The following is a 19,946-nucleotide window of genomic DNA, read 5'->3' as shown; positions in this document are numbered from 1 at the left end:
GGGACTAGTTTCTGTGACGGGACTAGTTTCTGTGATGGGACGGGGACTAGTTTCTGTGACGGGACTAGTTTCTGTGACGGGACTCGTTTCTGTGACGGGACTAGTTTCTGTGACGGGACTAGTTTCTGTGACGGGACTAGTTTCTGTGACGGGACTCGTTTCTGTGACGGGACTCGTTTCTGTGACGGGACTAGTTTCTGTGACGGGACTAGTTTCTGTGACGGGACTAGTTTCTGTGACGGGACTAGTTTCTGTGACGGGACTAGTTTCTGTGACGGGACTAGTTTCTGTGACTGGACTAGTTTCTGTGACGGGACTAGTTTCTGTGACGGGACTAGTTTCTGTGACGGGACTCGTTTCTGTGACGGGACTCGTTTCTGTGACGGGACTGGGACTAGTTTCTGTGACGGGACTAGTTTCTGTGATGGGACGGGGACTCGTTTCTGTGACGGGACTCGTTTCTGTGATGGGACTGGGACTAGTTTCTGTGATGGGACTAGTTTCTGTGATGGGACTGGGACTAGTTTCTGTGACGGGACTCGTTTCTGTGACGGGACTAGTTTCTGTGATGGGACTGGGACTAGTTTCTGTGACGGGACTGGGACTAGTTTCTGTGACGGGAATAGTTTCTGTGACGGGACTCGTTTCTGTGACGGGACTCGTTTCTGTGACGGGACTAGTTTCTGTAACTGGACTAGTTTCTGTGACTGGACTAGTTTCTGTGACGGGACTGGGACTAGTTTCTGTGACGGGACTGGGACTAGTTTCTGTGACGGGACTAGTTTCTATGACTGGACTAGTTTCTGTGACGGGACTAGTTTCTGTGACTGGACTAGTTTCTGTGACGGGACTAGTTTCTGTGACTGGACTAGTTTCTGTGACGGGACTCGTTTCTGTGACGGGACTCGTTTCTGTGACGGGACTGGGACTAGTTTCTGTGACGGGACTAGTTTCTGTGATGGGACGGGGACTCGTTTCTGTGACGGGACTCGTTTCTGTGATGGGACTGGGACTAGTTTCTGTGATGGGACTAGTTTCTGTGATGGGACTGGGACTAGTTTCTGTGACGGGACTCGTTTCTGTGACGGGACTAGTTTCTGTGACGGGACTGGGACTAGTTTCTGTGACGGGAATAGTTTCTGTGACGGGACTCGTTTCTGTGACGGGACTCGTTTCTGTGACGGGACTAGTTTCTGTAACTGGACTAGTTTCTGTGACTGGACTAGTTTCTGTGACGGGACTGGGACTAGTTTCTGTGACGGGACTGGGACTAGTTTCTGTGACGGGACTGGGACTAGTTTCTGTGACGGGACTAGTTTCTATGACTGGACTAGTTTCTGTGACGGGACTAGTTTCTGTGACTGGACTAGTTTCTGTGACGGGACTAGTTTCTGTGACTGGACTAGTTTCTGTGACGGGACTCGTTTCTGTGACGGGACTAGTTTCTGAGCAGTGGAGTGGAACATAGAGCAGATGACTGGATGCATGCAGACTGAGGAAACTGGAGGAATACAGTGTGCGTCGGCCTGGGGGCAGCACGCAGACACATGGCTTCTTTAAATAGACTGTGAGCAAAGAATAGAAACCTTTCTTTCCATGATCTTTAGCAAGTTTTACTCAGATGAGTCAGAGGAAGTGTTTGTCTGAGAGCAGCAGTGTGGGTGCTTCAGTGTGCAGCTTGGTTTGCAAGATGAATCAAACTGACTGCAACTCTCTGAGTCTGTTACATCCGCTTTACCCAGAAACCATTGGGCTGGTAAAAACAGCCAAATAAGGCAGCGGTTTCCTCGAGCTAACGGCGGATAAGAGCCTCTCTGACAGGCCCCCCTGACGGCGCTCCAGACTGTTCCAGGAAACAGGAAATACCTTCTCCCACCTGGGAGCAAAGCTCTCAGCCTGCAGTCTGAGCGAGATGTGCCGTACCGTCGGTGGTTTAAACACCTCGAACTTATCTGGAGAGACCGATCAGGGCAGATGGACAGACTTACGGGACCGATCTTTGTTCCAGGCATGGCAGCTAATTGGTTCCAGCAGGAAGCTGTGGTACGCCATGGCCAATCGGACGTCAGAATCAGATCAGGAAGTGGGGAGAGGAACCAGGGTCTGGTGGGCTGGGAGATTTACAGAAAACCGGAAGTTACAATGTTCTGCTTAGAATGAGGAAGCAAAAAGAAAAAGAGTTAGAAGTTAATAAGTGACAGACGTATTTACAGCCTTACAGTATTAGCCGATCCAAACTGTGAAGTAAAACACAGCCTGAGCTTCTGTGAACTCCCACTGAAACCCGCCCAACTCATCTCACTCAGGTTGCCTTAATGTAATCCAGACTTTTCTGAGGCACCAACTATGCAGGTCAAGGGTAACACACATCCCCGAAACAAACAGTTTGAAAAGGAAAAACATCCCCAAAACAACCAGTTACTTTACATAACACCCACACTACTTTTCTCTGAGTGAGGGCTGCGACCTTTGTGTTTTCTTCTTCTCCTGAAAATGCATCATCCTCCTTTCAGAGCCTGCACGTGGGCGTGTGTTTGATAGGTCTAACACATACTCAGTCAACCGGGAAAAAGTACTTACCCTGAGGGCAGGACGGAGATGAATGGATGGAAAGCTGCAGAGGTGAGAGGGAGCTGCCGGATCAAAGGAGAGCGATCAGCTCGCGGACTCTGGCCAGTCAACGCGAACGCCAACGACAGAGTGAGCTCAGGAAGAGAGGGAGGAGAGGTTTGAGGGGGAAGTGGAGGAGGGCAAGAGGAACTCAGACATACAGGAAGTTTGCAGCTGTGGGCTCAGGAGTGGAAAACAAAAAACAAACAAATCAAGGGCGCAACAGTGGTAAACATGTAAGAGAAAAGGGGTTGATCTGTTTCAACTGGAATAGAAGTGAAGCGGTAAAAGTTGGAGGAGCCTGAAAACAACACGATGTTAGGCTGTAAGAAGGAAGTTGAGACAGAGAGAAAAGACACAAGAGGAAAGGGGAGGGACAGAAATGTAGAGGGGGGAGGAAAGGGCGGTGTCGTGTGAACAAAAAGGTTGGTTATTCACTCTGCTTCTGCTGCTCTTGCATTCTGAGACGGGCCTATCTTTACCGAAACCCTTCAGAAAACTCACTTTTCTGTGTGAGCTGCCCTCTCTCTTCTTAGTTTCCCCTCCATCTGAGGTTGAGAGGATGTTTTACTCTTAGTTTTCAGTCAGACGTCATGGATGCAACCTAAGACTAAATTAAAAGGGAACTTTTTAATCGTATAGAGATATATGTACAACAGTTGGTGTCATAGGCAGGGGCGGGGAAAAGGGGTGGCCAGGGTGGCCGAAGCCTCTTATTTTTCATGAGTGAATAAAATGTCGGTGTAGGAGCCATTTGTTATTTTGTAATATTTGGCTCACTTATTATTTAGTTATCTTTTGGGGGTTTAGTTTGGGGAATACACCTTTTTTTGGTTGTTTACGATATTTAGTATTGTTTTGAGTTAATTTGGGTATTTAATTATGCTTTTATTTTGAAAGCACTGGTTAGCTGGGGCGCACTGGGAGAGTTTACTTGGATGAGCAGGCACCTGGGAGGGCTAATGGTTTTTTACCTTTTTTTTTTTTACCAAAGGCCCATTTTTCTTTGTTCGTTTGCTTGGTTTGAGCAATAAATCTAAAGAAACTTCATTTTTTGTCTGGACAATGGACTAATTTTTCCTGCGTAAATTCACTCCCTAGGTTTCTCAGTGGCCGTTTGACTTGATTTAGTTTATTATGGTATTGACATTTTTTTGTTTTGATTATTGACACTGAGGACGAACAGCCATTACAGTCGGTAAAGGACCAGCAGTTGTTACAGGTCCACACTCTGTGTTGTTTCTGCACAAAGACACGGGACTGTAGGGACAACTGAGTGAAGAAGTGGAATATAACCAGAACTCTGCTTACATCGTGTAAAGAGTAGTTCTGTTTTCATGACCTTTGAGGGATTCATATCTGCAGGATTTAAGGGAAACCAATCAACGATAAATATTTAAACATGTAAAAAATGCATCTTGTTTTTCTCTGTAAGTGAAGAATTAACAGGCAGTTAACAATTAACAATTAGTAAAAAGTGTGTGAACGGCCACGGATTGAAGCTACTGTACGGTCCTTAAAGGACTTTAAGGAATGAAGGCAACTTTAAAGGGCTTAGGAAATAAGTTCTACACACCACTGAGTGACGCATATTGTTACCTCATGTGCTTAAAATGGAAAATTCTCATGGTTTTATCAGTTATTCAGAGGATTTAGTTGCTCCTGACCCTATCGGATCCATCGAGGGTAAGATCCTGTAAACATATTGCACTTATATGGCAGTCAAGCCAACATACTGTATGATAATATGAGTGGCCATAAAATATATATATATATATATTAGGGTGGGGCGAGTTAACGGCATAATAACGAGTTAACTCGTTAAAATATTTATCGACGTTAAAGAATTATCTAAACATACTCAGTTACTCATTAACGCAGGTTATTATTTCTTTTTAAATTTATTTTATTATTGTAAAAGTCTGTTGCTCACAGGCTTTTATTTTGTAAAAGTCTGTTGCTCACAGGCTTTTATTCTGTAAAAGTCTGCTGCTGTCTGCTGTGGAACCGGAAAAGAAAGTAATCGGCGGATCCACCAAACATGGAGAAGGGTACGGAACTTTTACTCGGCCATTTTCATTTTAAAGTTCTTCCAGACGGCGGAGTCGACAGAACCAAAGTCATCTGTAAACACTGCCAAGTTGAATTGTCTTCTCAGCGTAGTAGTTCCAGTCTAAAATATCACTTAAAGGCAAAACACACAACTGATAGCAGCAAGTCATTCAAGGAAACAGACAGTGGAGCGAGGCTTCTACATAAAAGAGTCGACAGAAGGTGAAGGTAGTCTGGCTAGTTGGCTGGCCCTATTTTCTCTCCCTTCGTATCACTGCGAGAGAAAATAGAGCCAAGCGATTGTGAGCTCTGACTTTTTCCTGAAGAACCATTTTGTGATGCAAATGTATTACTCTGTTGAACGCATATTGTTCTGAGAAGCAAAACGCTTTATTTTTTAAACCCCAGCCAACTAGCCGGACTACCTTCATCAACACCAAAACGAGGCTGGAACTCTGCTCACAGGACGCAGCAGGGGGTAAGAAGATGTTCAGAAATGATGTTGCTGATATGGGATGTTACACAGCTTCATGTCAAAAGAGGCGAACTGTCCCTTTAAGAGACTAAATCTAAGCACTAAACTGCCCAACTTCAGATCTGAACCTTGTTTCAGGACACTGATTAAAAACTGTCCGAGCACCAGAGCGAACACAAAGAAAGAGAGAAGTGGAGGGAGACGTGTTCTGTAAATGTATTTCATCTTTATTTCATGTCTACCTCATGATCAGTTACATAGAAATCCTTCGTCCCATCTCGTGTGGTTTTAGTGTGGTAGCTACAGAGCCCGGCGTTAGCCCAGCGTTAGCCTAGCATTAGCCCGGCGTTAGCCAGCTGTGGCCCCGCGCAGACTTCAGACAGCTGCTTTCTCTCTTCACCATCAGATCCCGTACAGCTTTCAACAGACAACCAGCAGCATGCACTCAGAATATCAACATATTCAGAGATCACGCCGCCGCGGTTGGTCTGAAGTGAAATACAGTCTGATTTTTTTTTTTTTTTGGATAAAACGCACCGTTTAGTGTTCAACTTTTGGTACATGAGGTTAGAGAACATAAAAACACACATTTCACATCAAGTTTAATACGTGTCAGAAAGACCTTCCCGCTTTGACACCTGGTTAACCTTCATTTAAAAACAAAGAAAAGAAAAGAAATCAACAGTGATGTCACACGTCAGCTCAGTGTGTGTGGTGTGTGTGCGTGAGTTTGGGTGTAAGCGTGTCAGTAAGAGTGTGTGAGGGTCTGATCAGTGCTTCAGCGGACACTCGATAAGGTGGTCAGTTGTGTGTGTTACTGGCTGCGTTGCAGGAGTGGAGAGGTGAGATAGAGGGAGGGAGGGAGGGGGAGTCAGGCTGCAGCGTCTCTTCATTCATTCATCAGGTTTCTTCTTCACATGATGCGGAGGCCCTGGATAGAAGCTTCTAGACTCTGAGGAGGGAAACGCAGGAGGGGGTTAACGCTGGGAGAAATGAGAAAGAAAAATCCTGTTTTTTAAAGGGGATAGAGAATCAAAATCATCTTTTTCACGTTTTTGGCGTTAGTTCTGAGTCTCCCCGCTGTGGGGAGTACCGTAAATTCCGGACTATAGAGCGCAAATGAATATAAGCCACACCCTCTCATTTTAAAAAGAAAATCCATTTTGTGCTTGTATAGGCCACATAGTAATATGAGATATTTACACAGAAAGATGTTACACGTGAGGATTTTTAAACTTTTAATTAAATGCATATGGTAACAGAAACGATACATACTGCAAATGCTTTTTTTCCCCGAACAGTTCCTGTAACACGGCTGGTTTTAACTTAAATACCTATCGGTAATGCACAAATACGTGGTGTAAATGCTTTTTTTTTTTCCCCGAACAGTGCCTGTAACACAGCTGGTTTAAAAAAAAAAAAAAAAAAAAAAACACAAAACAAAGAAGACAGTAGCCTACCAGGAAAAGTCATTGATCGCCTTCAATTTAAAAGCTGCATCATACGCATTTCTTCGCTTGTTTTCCATGTTGAGAGTGAGTACAAATGACCGATTTAAAATAATTTAGTAGTGTAAGTGTGCTTGATTTATTGTACAATTTCATTGGACCACTGTGAACTATTCCTTAATTGTATTGGTCTAATGTTACAGTGCAAAATGTTTTTGGCGGCATGAAAACAAAAGAAAAAAAGCATATATTAGCCGCACCGTATTATAAGCCGCGGTGCTCAAAGCCTGGGAAAAAGTAGCGGCTTACAGTCCGGAATTTACGGTACACACGAAGTGCCAGAAAGTGTCAGAACCTCTATTTCAAGTCCCCTTTTTTTGAATTCCCGCCAGAAAATGGGCCAATCCGTGTTTGAGCATTAAGTGACGTATCTTTTGGCGCAATCGCCCCCCCCACACCCCCCCACACCCAAATCCGCAGCCACCCCCTTCGGCGAGAAACAGGAACAGGTGTGAAAGCGGACTACGATCGTTCTTCCCCCGGAAAGCAATGTTCGCGATCAATGGCTTTTATTTATTTTTAACAGCATCCCCAGTACATACAACCGCCGACTTTTCCTTTGCGCTGCGCATTTCACGGAGGACAGTTTCACAATGCTTGCACGATTCCGAGCAGGCTTCAGTTGGAATTTAACGCTCAGTAGAGGGTCAGTTCCGACTTTGCAACAAAATCAACCCCAGCAATCAGTACAGCCTGTAAGTATCACATTTTATTTTATTTTAAATGTGTGTTGTGCCATATTCCTGTTGTAAGAATTGCACGTTAGCTCTGGCTTGTTCATCTAAAGGGAATGAGCTTTCTTTTCAGTGAGAGCAAGGGCAGCCAATCAAGCAACGGCAACCGAATAGCGCCAACACCTACCTGCATTTCATAATGAGGTTGCCAGATAAGCTCTGAAACGACGCCAATAAGGCCAAACGACGCATTCTAAACCCAGCATAGTAACATAGCTGTTTCAGAGAGCCTTTTAGGGAGGTTCTGAGCCATTACAGACCCAACCAATTTTTGTTTGGGCTACATATCACATCACAGAACAAGGATTAATGCCCCATTCAACCTTTCTCTATCACCTTTAAAGAGAGCTGCTGGTGTGTTTACCTTAAAGTCCCAAATGGTCATCGCTCCATCGATGCCCGTGGTGCAGAACTTGCGACAGTCCCTTTTGTCCCCTTCGTAGATAGACACTTGGCTGAGGGACAAACATGTGGATATAGATTGTTTTTAAGGTGTATAAACAGAGCGTGATGTAAACACACAGATGTGACTTTTAACGTTGTTAGATCTTAACCATGAAGGGTGCTTCTTTCAATTAGAGGCGATACAAAAGAAAGAAAGTCACTGTGGATTTAACAAGCAGGACGTGAGACGTGCGTCATGAAGACTCAGACGTGCTGAAAGATGGCTGTCAGAGTTCGATTTAAACAAAGCCGTCTTTGAGATGAGCTTCTCATTCAGCCAGAACGGCTCTATAAGCAACAACTTATGGATGTGTTAGTGACTTATGTTACGGGTTATAAATCCGACTCTTTTTTTCAGTCATTCTGAATTTGGTACAGTTGCTGCGTCCAAATCCCGATAAAAGACCTATTCTATACTGTAGATTTGTTTATAGCTGATGTTTATTCTATTTGCTTGTTTTTCCTTTAATTGTTTACATATCATTTATACTGTACGCTGTTGCAACACAATGATTTCCCAAATTGGGATGAATAAAGTATCTATCTATCTATCTATCTAAACTGCTGAACTGAAGATTTTTCCATCTTTTCATCCCATCTTGATTTAGTATACACATTTAGACCTTTACATAAATGTATGTGTGTATATGTAGATATACGCATTTATTTATTCACAATTTTCATTTATTTATCTCTCTACCACCATGATTCTTACACAAGCAATGATATTTTGTTTTGTAGATAAAAACATCCCCCTTTTTTTCTTCTTCCAGTTATTTATTAATTTTATTTTATTAATTATTATTGCTATTATTATCCTTTTTTTTTCTTGTATGTACATTCTTGTTCTATGTTGTTCACCGTTTGTAAATTAACAAGATGTGCAATAAACATATGTTTAAAAAAAAAAAAAAGACTAAACTGTTGAGGTCCTATTCACTTACTTTGAATTTTATGTCCATGATTTTTTTCTTTGCATGGTTTCTCCATTATATTCCCTAAACATTTTAATTTGACAAAGTATATCTATCTTTCTATTTATCCATGCATTCATTTCTCCTTTATTTTCACTCATCTATTTCCGTGTTTTCTTTTCTTTATAACGTGATCATTATTTAATTCACCGGTGCAAAGTCTCCCTCTATGAAGGACACAGACAGAAATTTGTTGGTTGGTAGTTTTAAGAAAAGGGTTGGAAATCAAAACATTTTGAAAAGTTTCTAAATCTCGTTGCCACCGGTGTGTCCAACGCGCGCATTCAGTTGTAAACTGTGTGGTGAGTGTTTCCAAGATTATTAGAATAATATCAAAGGGTTAAAGTTAAAGGTGGGGTCTGAGATCTTGGAAAAACGGTTCCTGCAAGCTATATTTTTGAAAATACACAACCTTGCCTCTCCCTTCAGCCCACCCCTCGAAACCACGCCTTCAAAACACATGAACGAGTCACGAGTCTGTGAACGCGCAGGGGGAGGGGTGAGGGGGGCTGACGGTTGATTGGCATGTCAGAATCCAGTAGAAGTAACTCTCATCATTACTTCTATTGGTCAGACATTTCCTCTTGCTACACCCTCTACAATGGACTAAAATATTATTTTTTTTCCCAAACATTCTATTTTAGTGGGTGTAATGGGGTCGTGAGGAGGTTTTCAGACAATATGATTAAAAAATGCTCCAGAAAACATCTCATACCCCACCTTTAAAGGGACAGTTCGCCTCTTCTGACATGAAGCTGTGTGACATCCCATATCAGCAGCATCATTTCTGAACATCTTCTTACCCCCTGCTGCGTCCTGTGAGCAGAGTTCCAGCCAGAGTAATACATTTGCATCACAAAATGGTTCTCCAGGAAAAAGTCAGACCTTTCCTTTCCTCCTTTCCTTTTGTTGTTTCCTTTTGTTTTCTTTCCTTTCCTATCATTTCGTTTCCTTTTGTTTACCTGTTGTGCAGAGCGAGCAGTCCCCTGCTTCCGAGCAGCAAACAGCGTAACAGGCGCGGCTGTCGGCAGGCGGCAGCAGGCAGTGATACGAAGGAAGAGAAAATAGGGCCAAGCGATTGTGAGGTCTGACTTTTTCCTGGAGAACCATTTTGTGATGCAAATGTATTACTCTGTTGAACGCATATTGTTTTGAGAAGCAAGACGCTTTATTTTCTAAACCCCAGCCAACTAGCCGGACTACCTTCATCAACACCAAAACGAGGCTGGAACTCTGCTCACAGGACGCAGCAGGGGGTAAGAAGATGTTCAGAAATGATGTTGCTGATATGGGATGTCACACAGCTTCATGTCAAAAGAGGCGAACTATCCCTTTAACTGTGTGTGGGAAGCCCTGAATAAATCTAGTATTAAAAATGAACAATTGCTCGACTATTCGTTGTAAACTGTGTGTTAAGTGTTTCCAAGATCATTAGAATAATGTCAAAGTATGCCTTCATACTGTCAGCATAAATAAATAGATCAATTATCAGTTATTACGAAGGAATCTTTAGATTGTTCTTTAGAACAGGAACCTTTAACCGGCCAGGCTTTCTTTGTGTCTTTTTTCAGGCTCGATGTGGACAAAAAGTAACTTTTAAGTACTGCCTTTACAAAAAAAACAAACTGCTTTTATGTTGTCAATCAATTTAGCCTAAATAAAATCTGCTGTTTATGTTCATCAAGTGATAAAATTCTAGATATTTCTGCAACCGGCCTGTGTGCGCGCCACCTACGTGATGCTGTTCTGGTGCAGCGTGTCCAGGGCTGTGTTGCGGTCCTCCGTGGTCGCCCTCTTGTCCATGTTCCTGAAGCGCTCCATGGCAGAGATGTTCCTCTGGATGCTCTGCTTGGGGAGGTCAAGCTTGGACACGAATGTCAGCGCTCCACCGTCGTCGCAGCGGAACAGCATTGGGCAGCAGTCGTGGCCCTGATGACGCAGGAGCACGGATTTAGCACTGTTCACGGTTCATCTGGAGACATTTAGCGTGATTTTAATTCTTACCGCAGCTACAAGACTGTTCTCCGAGACGAAAATGACACTGATGAGAGGAAGGAACTCCGTCTTCAGCTGCGAGGGACTAAACACACACACAAGTTTAGAGACGATTTTAGTCCAAAAATCATTCTTTTGTGACCTGAGAACTCAAACTGCAGCAGTATTTGATCAGAGAACCAAAAGCTGGTGAGATTTTTACTCTGCCTCCATCGCCACCCCTCAGTTCACGTCACCAACATGTTAGTCTAGCCTTGGCTGTGGCTCCTCTGGGGTTTACCATCATAACATCACCCTTAAGCAGATGATCTGATTACGATTCATGGATTATGTTCTGTACAGGGGCCAATAACAGGGAGGACATCATTTATTCATCTAATCCGCTGCTCGACACGTGTAATCCCTTTACCTCGATGACCAGTTTGGCTTAAAGATCAAGTATTTGATCTGATTTTCCAGACACCGTTAAACCAAAAATGCATCGAGCTCATCGAAACTCAGGGCCGGCTTTTGCTTTGGGCAATGTGGGCGACCGCCCAGGGCGCACTCTATGTGAGGGACTGATCCCAGGCCACAACACAAACTGCTGCCAATCCAAATAAACTGCATTTCATTCCTAAAATATACCTTCATGTAATAAACTGGGTTATGTGAAAAATGTAAAAATCTGTGCAGTCATCTCCGTGAATTTGTTTACGTCACGTGACTCCGGTTGATTTTTATTTTATTTTTTTAGTTTGATTTATTTAGTCATTTATTATTATTATTATTATTATTATTATTAGTTAGTAGTAGTATTTTTATTAGAATTGGTGTTATTATTGTTGTTGTTAATATACAATCATTGTAAATACTAATATTTTTTTTGAACTACTTGACTAATTTGAATTTCCCCCATTGGGGGAAGAAAGTATTTTTCTATTCTATTGACGGGTGAACGGACGGCGTTAATGGGAAAAGCAAAGGTAATAATGTGGAGTCATCATGGATCATCATCATGAAGCCATCAGGTGCCCAGTTTAGAAAGAAGAGAAGAAGAAGAGTAGAAACGGGCAGAAGATAAAGGGATGCAGATTTCTATCAGTGACCTGAGTGACGTAGGCTATAGGCTATCTGTTAGCCTCTTGCTAACATGTTGCCATTAGCCACGACTGTGTTTGATTTTTAGTTTTGCTGAACTAGAAATAGAATTGAGGCATCATGTCATGCAGCTAATTTCACCCAAAGGTAACTTCGTCTGTTTTGTGTTTGCAACACAACATGTTAATGTTAATGCCAGCTGTAAACAGGGTGAAAACAGCTGCTACAGTCTGAGCTCCGTTGTTATAACTGCAGGAATCTGTTTTTTATGCTACATAGCGTAGCCTTTTTTTTTTTTTTTTTTTAAGCTTTCTTAAGGATTTGTGATTGATATTTATATGCATTTCATTTATTTATCATGTTTTTTCTCAGGTCTTTTTGTACCTTTTTGTATTTAAGATTATATATAATAAAATAATACAAATAATATAATACGTTGTTGTGTTGGTGCCGGGGTAAGTCTTTGTTTTGGGGGGGGCAGGGATTGTTCGCCCAGGGGGTAAATCTCGCCAGGACCGCCTGTGTGCAAACTTCTCAAAAGAATGGACAGATATGGCTCCAACAACACTGATTGTCCCAGTTTATCAGACCCAGCACACATAAGCTGGTAAATCAGCTTCACTTTTAGCATTTTTATCTGTTCAGACCCACACTTTGCTTTTATTTTGTACACGAAAGAAAAACATAAAATAAATAATTCCTGGAAACCATAAGACAGGTAAGTATAAGATAAGGTAAGATAAGTATATTGGGAACCCAAAATTATTAGGGGTAGAAATAAAGATACCTGGCAGTCTTGGAGCTGTCTACCACAGTGACAGTGCTGTCATGGCTGACCCAGGCCAGACGGTTACCAGAAGCCGAGAAGGAGACGGAGTGGACCCAACCCCCTCCACCTGCCACACGGTGCACCACAAAAAGACGAGGTTTAGTTCAAACACGACTGCAAGTCACATGAAAGGAGAGTTTCAGACACAAACACAGACCTGCTCCTCCAAATTCTGCTAGCACAGCCCCAAACGGCATCTTGCTGCCCCAGGGCGTGGGGCCCGGTTTCTCCTCCACCTCCTTAATGTAGGCTGAGAACACCCTGGAGGCCCGAGAGGGAAGATGAGGCAGAGAGAGCGACGAGCAGAGAAACAGAAATCAAAAGTGTGCAGGCTGGAGGCGGTTTTCAAACGGCAAATCTTTTTTTTAAAGCCTTCAGGAACTTTATCGAAGGCTTCTTGTTGCACATGAGTTCTACCTGCATTTAAAGTCACACGAGCCAGCAGCCAGCAGGACGTTGTTGGGATGCCAGTCCAGACTGAGGATAGTGGAGCGGACCGGCTTCTTGATGTGCTTGCTCACCCACCTGAAACACACGAGAGGCGCACAGTTATTCATAAGCACTAACTATTAGGGGTGGGACGATATGCTTTGGTCACGATTCGATTGTATCACAATTCTTGATAATTGCGATTCGATATAATCAGTAATTGCAATTTTCTTCCTCCTTAAAAAAAAAAAAAAACCAAGTTGAATCATACACTTCTAGAATGAATGTCGTTCCCATAAACGATGCACATCAGTCTGTGTCAGTCAGTCCAGCAGCTGACATTTATTTCAACTGAGACAAAAAGAGGCATTTTTTAAAGTTTACAGTTACAAAATGAATTGAAATGTCCACACAGCACAAATGTGGGCTAATTTTAGCATAACTTAATGTGATGAATTGATGAAGTTCATCTGGACACGGATATGACGTAATATAATCGATTCAGGGGAGAAAAATCGATTTTTAAAATCATCCTATTAAAAAATAAATAAATCGCGAGATGTACATGAATCGATTTTTTCGCCCACCCCTACTAACTATTACTGCCCTTCGAAAAAGTGTCAATACGTGTTTTTATGCAAAAATAAACGACCGATTCTCTGAATAATCCCAGTGATGAAAAATCTAAAGAAGCACGCGCACGTGTGTAAAACGCATGAAGTAAAAGTCTCACCAGTCGTTCTCAGACTCAAAGTAGCAGACGGAGATGAGTCGGGCACCACTGCCGACCGCGAACTTGTTCTCCAGCGGAGACCACTTGACGAAGGTGGCGGCTCGGTTGATCCTGAGGATGACCAGCGTGGGCTTCCATACCCCCTCCTTCTGGGACCACACGTAGGCGTTACGGTCTGCCCCACACGTCACGATACGGTCACTTTTGGGAGCCCAGTCAATACCTGAAGCACAGCCACCAAACAGAAAATGCAGTTACAGAACGAGACGCAGTTATTATCAGTGTTGGGGAGCAACTTAAAGGGACAGTTCTCCTCTTTTGACATGAAGCTGTATGACATCCCATATCAGCAACATCATTTCTGAACATCTTCTTACCCCCTGCTGCGTCCTGTGAGCAGAGTTCCAGCCTCGTTTTGGTGTTGATGAAGGTAGTCCGGCTAGTTGGCTGGGGTTTAAAAAATAAAGCGTTTTGCTTCTCAAAACAATATGCGTTCAACAGAGTAATACATTTGCATCACAAAATGGTTCTCCAGGAAAAAGTCCGACCTCACAATCTCTTGGCCCTATTTTCTCTCCATTCGTATCACTGCCTGCTGCCGCCTGCCGACAGCCGCGCCTGTTACGGTGTTTGCTGCTCGGAAGCAGGGGACTGCTCGCTCTGCACTTCGGTCTGCACAGCAGGCAGTGATACGAAGGGAGAGAAAATAGGGCCAAGCGATTGTGAGGTCTGACTTTTTCCTGGAGAACCATTTTGTGATGCAAATGTATTACTCTGTTGAACGCATATTGTTCTGAGAAGCAAAACGTTTTAATTTTTAAACCCCAGCCAACTAGCCGGACTACCTTCATCAACACCAAAACGAGGCTGGAACTCTGCTCACAGGACGCAGCAGGGGGTAAGAAGATGTTCAGAAATGATGTTGCTGATATGGGATGTTACACAGCTTCATGTCAGAAGAGGTGAACTGTCCCTTTAAGTAACACAGCTGCATGATTCAATCAGAAAATTAATGTAAACTGTATTACTTATGGTTACTGTAACAAAAAGTATGGATTTGAATAATTTTTTTTTTTTGGATGTGAAAACTTTATGAATAGATTAAAGCTTCAAATCTACTTTCGATCTTCTTTCGTCACATTTAGAAAAATATGGGTCAGCAAAGCGACAAATTTCACTTTCGAGAATTTGAAGATGACAAGCAGCTGCCTCTACATGGAGATGGGATCCCCTCATTAAGCACCAACGATCCATTCATTGAGCACAGTGTCGCTTTTGATGCTTTTAATTTGCACCTCCTCTCGTTCGCCTCGGACTGGGTTGACAAACACCAAACAAAGCATAACCCCTGGAAAAGATGGGGAATCTCTTTTGCACACGTGACACAAACCAATTTTGGAGCACAGCTGGTCATTATGGCTTTTATAAAAACAAAAATGTGATTTTGGCCAAATGGAATCACTTTAATCAACTAATCTAAAATAAAAATAAAAAACACCTGCTCAGATCTAAATATGCAAACTACTCTGCAGTTAAGCGTTTAATCTAATTTAATTGAGGTTTGCTTGCCTATCTAGTAAATTAAGATGCTTTGTGTTGCTTCTGGGAATTTATTTTGTCCTTCTTCAGCTGAATGAACACGGTAAAAGACTGGTTATTCCATATCTGTTGCCAGGTAAGCCACCATAAAGCCTTTCAGTCTGGGAGCTGCGACTACATTTCTCCCTTCTGAGAGCAAAGCAGGGCTCTAACTGGGGCGCCACAATACCGCCATCACGATGTCAATACGGAAAGAAGGCCGCGTGGTCTGCAAGCAACGCTGGTCTGCAGACGTTTTTAACCTGAAACAGCAGGACAAGCTAACGCGTACACATGAGGGCTGCAGAGGAAGCCCTGCATGGTGCACAGGTGGGACGCAGCCCTCGTTAACACACCTCAGCTCCATACAGTAAAGCATTTGTTTATATATCGCAGATCAGATCATGATTCAACCATGACTTTGCATATTTTCCTCATTTCTTTCACCCTCGCTCCAACATTGCTGCACAGTCAAAAGCTCGTTTATCAGCTGTGAAAATATGTTTCAAAGCGGAGGACACGTCTCAAGTCAGGGGGGGATGTTGAGCTTAAGATGTTAAGCCCCGTTTTAAACGGTTACCTAAAATCTAGCCATAACAATTGGTTTGATTTTATCAAATCAAATCAAATTTATTTGCAGTGCACACCTGTTATGTGTCCATTGTGCTCCTTCAGCTCATGAGTCTTCACCCACTGGTTGCCGCTCTTCTTGTAGATATGAACTTCATGGTTATTTGGACTGATGGCGATTTCTAGAGACAAAAGGAAAGGAAACCAACGGGTTAACCAACAGATTAACCAACGGGTTACTGATGGACATGCCGATAACAGACCAGCTAGACAGGTTAGACTCCCAATATGTACTGGGAATCCAGATTGGTGACTCGTGCCATTATTTTTACTAACTAATGTCTTGGTTTCACCTCCACACATGATGATACTCTGCATTCCTAATTTGCGATCCAAGACAAGCTGACAATTGTCACTACTTTGGTTCGACCGGGCTGAGGGTTTCCAGGCCGGTATTCATGCTGCAGATAGGAAAAAGATCTGTGAGCCTCACGTGTCCTGTCGCGGTTCCACGCGTGGCAGGTGATGGGTTCCAACAGAAACTGGTGAAGGGACATCTTGTCTGGGTGTGGTCCTTAAGGGCAACTCTGAAAAAAACAAAAAAACACACACAGCAAAACTTAGATAGCGATAGCAAATCCTGAGCTGAACTGTGACTCTAAGCAGCACCAAGTAACACATAGCAAACTGCACAAAATGTGAACATTTTTGCACTAAATGTCTAAACACCTCTCAATACTCAGACACGCTGGTAACCGGTAACTTTAATGCAAATTATTCGGATTATACTTGATAGCAGTTAGCATGGATTCATCAACCAAACCCAGAGCACAGAAAGGCTCCTTTCACTGGCCTATGTTAATCACTCAAAATAATACAGTCAGTGTAACGTTAGCTGACTTTCACGAGTGTTTTTAGTTTGTTTTTTTAAACCACAACAATACAAATTAATTACTTTTATGGAGAGATGTTGACCCCGTTAGGCTAGGCTACAGTAAAATGCCCCCGACAGGGTTAGTTTTCTTCATTCGGTGAATAGTTGACACAATCAAAATATTATTAACGTCACTAACACCTCAGACAAAACACTAATTAGTCATTTAACGGTGTTAAAAAGGCCAAACAGAAAGAATCGACAAGTTAAGGGCATGCTTTTCTGCTGCTATGTACACGTTTACCAGAAGGCCTTTGCTCTCTACTTAGACCCCGGTGTTTCCTCGGAGGAGAAGCCGTTCTTCCTCGTTACATTCCGCTAGCCTGCATGCTAACTCACCTCCTCAGTCCGGTTCTCCGAGTGTGCACTCTCCGTTAGCCGGCGAGCTAAGTAACGCTAGCGGGGGAAAGGTTAGATCAGGAGTGGACCTGAATTCGCGGACTCTGGTCAGTCGACACGAATTCGTCCAGGAATGTTGAGGGAATGTCAAGACGGCCAGCAGGATACGACCGGGATCATCCGGTAGCTAACTCAGCAGCAGAACCCGTGGATACCTGGCTGACAGCTAGCTTAGCATCGTCACGCTAACCCCGTTCACGTCGGCGTCTCTCATACCAACTACTACCAGCATTAAAGAGCTCCTCTAGCGGTTCAAATAGAAACATCCAAAGTGGCTTTACAGGTCACAAAACTGCGTTTTTTTTTAATCATTCCCCCACTTGCCGACAGATTCATCTTTATGATGGAAACATCAGAAATATAACGGCCAAATGGTGGCTTATCTATAGCAAGTTGCAGCCGTTTTTACAGAGCATGAAACCATAAAAATCAAATTTAAAAGGCCTCTGAAATGTTGAATATGTGTATGGGTATAAATATGTCTCTTCTCCAGGGGTGGAGCAGCGATTTTAAATGTGGTGGTGTTACAGGGGGGGCACATGAGCACCACATCAAGCCCATAGACACGACGCTAAAGTTGGCATCCGATGTGCAGAACAGGGCCATTTTACTGCATTTTTTTGCATTTTGATCGCCCTAAACTAGATCCTGTATGGAAACTACAATAGTTACACTGCTCAAATCTGGATGGAATTATTCTAAAGAGGCTGTAGATTCATTAAAACCTTGTTTGGGATTTGTGAAACCTTTTTCTGATTTGTACAAATGCAGAACAGGGACATTTTACTGCATTTTTTTGCATTTTGATCGCCCTAAACTAGATCATGTATGGAAACTACAATAGTTACACTGCTCAAATCTGGATGGAATTATTCTAAAGAGGGTACAGAGTCTTTAAAACATATTTTGTGATTTGTTAAAACTTTTTCTGATTTGTACAAATGCAGAACAGGGACATTTTACTGCATTTTTATTTTTGCATTTTGATCGCCCTAAACTAGATCCTGTATGGAAACTACAGTTACACTGCTCAAATCTGGATGGAATTATTCTTAAGAGGGTACAGAGTTTATTTGGTCATTGAAAATTCAAAAAGGTGAAATCATCTTGCTGTAAAAGTGGGGGTGTCGAAACACCCCCATCCCCCACGGGTGCGACGCCCATGCTCCTCTCAGTTTGGCATTCTTACAGCCCATAGTGACTGCATGATTATCGGTAATTAATGCACATTTTTGTTGTTACCAAGGCAACTATCAGTCACTAACCATCATGGTGGAAGCAGAAAAAAGAAAGTGTTGTTTTTGTCATCTTCAACACATCTGAACACTATATGATTACGTCTAAGTTTTTGTTTTAGAAGGAATGATTTCAATGTTTTTTGAATTTCCAGACTTCAACGATCATAAAGGTGTTGCAGCAAATGTGTAAATTATTTTTTCTTCCATAAAAAAGCAACTTTTTTTAACCAAACCCATCAATTTTATAAGGTAATGCTGTGATTGAATCATGGGTAATAGGCATTTTAACCAATGGGAGGAGACTTTGATTAACCGCACCTGGTGACTTGCTGCTGGGTGCAAACATCAAATCACATTTGAGCCTTTTCTTTTTCAGCGGTGGTCTTCCACACTTGTTAAATGGAGTCATTATCACACGTGGATGAGGTATTCCCAGCTCCTGTAGAATATTTATCAACAGGTAAAGTGACTTTCTTGGCTAAAATATGTCACCCATTTCTCTATTTTCCAATCCAGAAGTAAATTGAAGCTATGTTGTTGTGTATCCACCTTTTTCCCCAGACGGGAGTACGACATGGCAATATGTGGGGGCCTATCAAATTCCTTCTCCTTATAGCCATCCACCATCACCACCTTCCTTCTCCTCAACTTTACCAGGTATATGCTAACATTAGCTCCGTGTTGAAGGTGCAGAGTGGGCCTCAGGGTCACGATTTCTTCGTTCAAAAGTGGTTTTGTTTTTGACTTCTTTGAAAAATACATCCACTTTATTCGGGTCAATAGTCAAGGGCAGAGATGAATCCCCAGAGAAAAAACGTTAAGAGCTGTTGTTTGATTTATTTATTTATTTTTTTAAAGTGCGAGATTACTGATTACAATGTGCACTGGAAAAAATCTAAGTCTTACCAAGTATATTTGTCTCATTTCTAGTCCAAATATCTCATTACACTTAATATGAGACACAACTGCCTAACAAGCACCATTTCAGCCAGATATAGGGACTTGTTTGAAGACAACACATCTGGAATATCTTGTTAAATGAAAAAGTCTTGAAAACAAATTGTTTTGAGTCAGATTTCATATGAAACAAGCTTTTTTTTTTTTTTACATTTAAAGAGGTTTTTAAGCTAATTTCAAAAGTCCTAAATATCACATCTTATTTCAAGAAATCTGGACAAGCTGATTTTCACTAGTTCCATTGGCAGATTAATTTAGCTTATTTCAAGCAAAAATGTCTTTTATTTGCTTTTTTTTTTTTTTTTTTTTTTTTTTTTTTAACTTATTTTTGGTGGGGCATTTTTTTCCAGTGTGAGCATTCATTTCCATCTGCTCTTGTTGCCCCTACAGCATCTGCTGCCCCCTCG

The 19,946-nt window shown here is 42.4% G+C and overlaps 2 protein-coding genes across 4 annotated transcripts in view; both read right to left on the bottom strand.

Annotated features, from left to right (window-relative positions):
• arpc1b (actin related protein 2/3 complex, subunit 1B) overlaps nt 1-2,971 on the bottom strand; it is a 10,110-nt gene extending 7,139 nt beyond the window's left edge. Inside the window, exons 1-2 of one of the 3 annotated variants that reach the window (XM_075462474.1) lie at nt 2,581-2,971; nt 1,989-2,150 (exon numbers count right to left, since the gene is read on the bottom strand). In XM_075462474.1, the coding sequence (XP_075318589.1) occupies nt 1,989-2,052 (64 nt within the window). In that variant the 5' untranslated portion in view covers nt 2,053-2,150; nt 2,581-2,971. The remainder of the gene's footprint in view (nt 1-1,988; nt 2,151-2,580) is intronic. The other 2 variants (XM_075462473.1, XM_075462472.1) reach the window with 2 other exon arrangements.
• Nucleotides 2,972-5,343: 2,372 nt separating this feature from the next.
• arpc1a (actin related protein 2/3 complex, subunit 1A) lies at nt 5,344-17,565 on the bottom strand. Its single transcript, XM_075462476.1, has 11 exons — nt 17,285-17,565; nt 16,505-16,598; nt 16,089-16,193; nt 13,864-14,086; nt 13,119-13,226; nt 12,859-12,962; nt 12,660-12,768; nt 10,802-10,877; nt 10,533-10,726; nt 7,744-7,834; nt 5,344-6,089 (listed from the first exon to the last, which is right to left on the bottom strand). The coding sequence occupies exons 2-11, from the start codon at nt 16,566-16,568 to the stop codon at nt 6,051-6,053; spliced, it is 1,113 nt and encodes a 370-aa protein (XP_075318591.1). The 5' UTR covers nt 16,569-16,598; nt 17,285-17,565; the 3' UTR covers nt 5,344-6,050.
• Nucleotides 17,566-19,946: the final 2,381 nt, after the last annotated feature.

Source organism: Odontesthes bonariensis, chromosome 4 (assembly GCF_027942865.1).
Source record: "Odontesthes bonariensis isolate fOdoBon6 chromosome 4, fOdoBon6.hap1, whole genome shotgun sequence".
NCBI lineage: Eukaryota > Metazoa > Chordata > Actinopteri > Atheriniformes > Atherinopsidae > Odontesthes > Odontesthes bonariensis.
This window is presented reverse-complemented; position numbering and strand designations above follow the sequence as displayed.

Coding starts and splice junctions, on each gene's coding strand:
- arpc1a (XM_075462476.1), bottom strand. CDS start 16,568: ATGTCCCTTCACCAGTTTCTGTTGGAACCCATCACCTGCCACGCGTGG. Junction 12,769..12,858: donor AGCAGAATTTGGAGGAGCAG/GTCTGTGTTTGT, acceptor ACCGTGTGGCAG/GTGGAGGGGGTTGGGTCCAC. Junction 10,727..10,801: donor AGAACAGTCTTGTAGCTGCG/GTAAGAATTAAA, acceptor CTGCGTCATCAG/GGCCACGACTGCTGCCCAAT.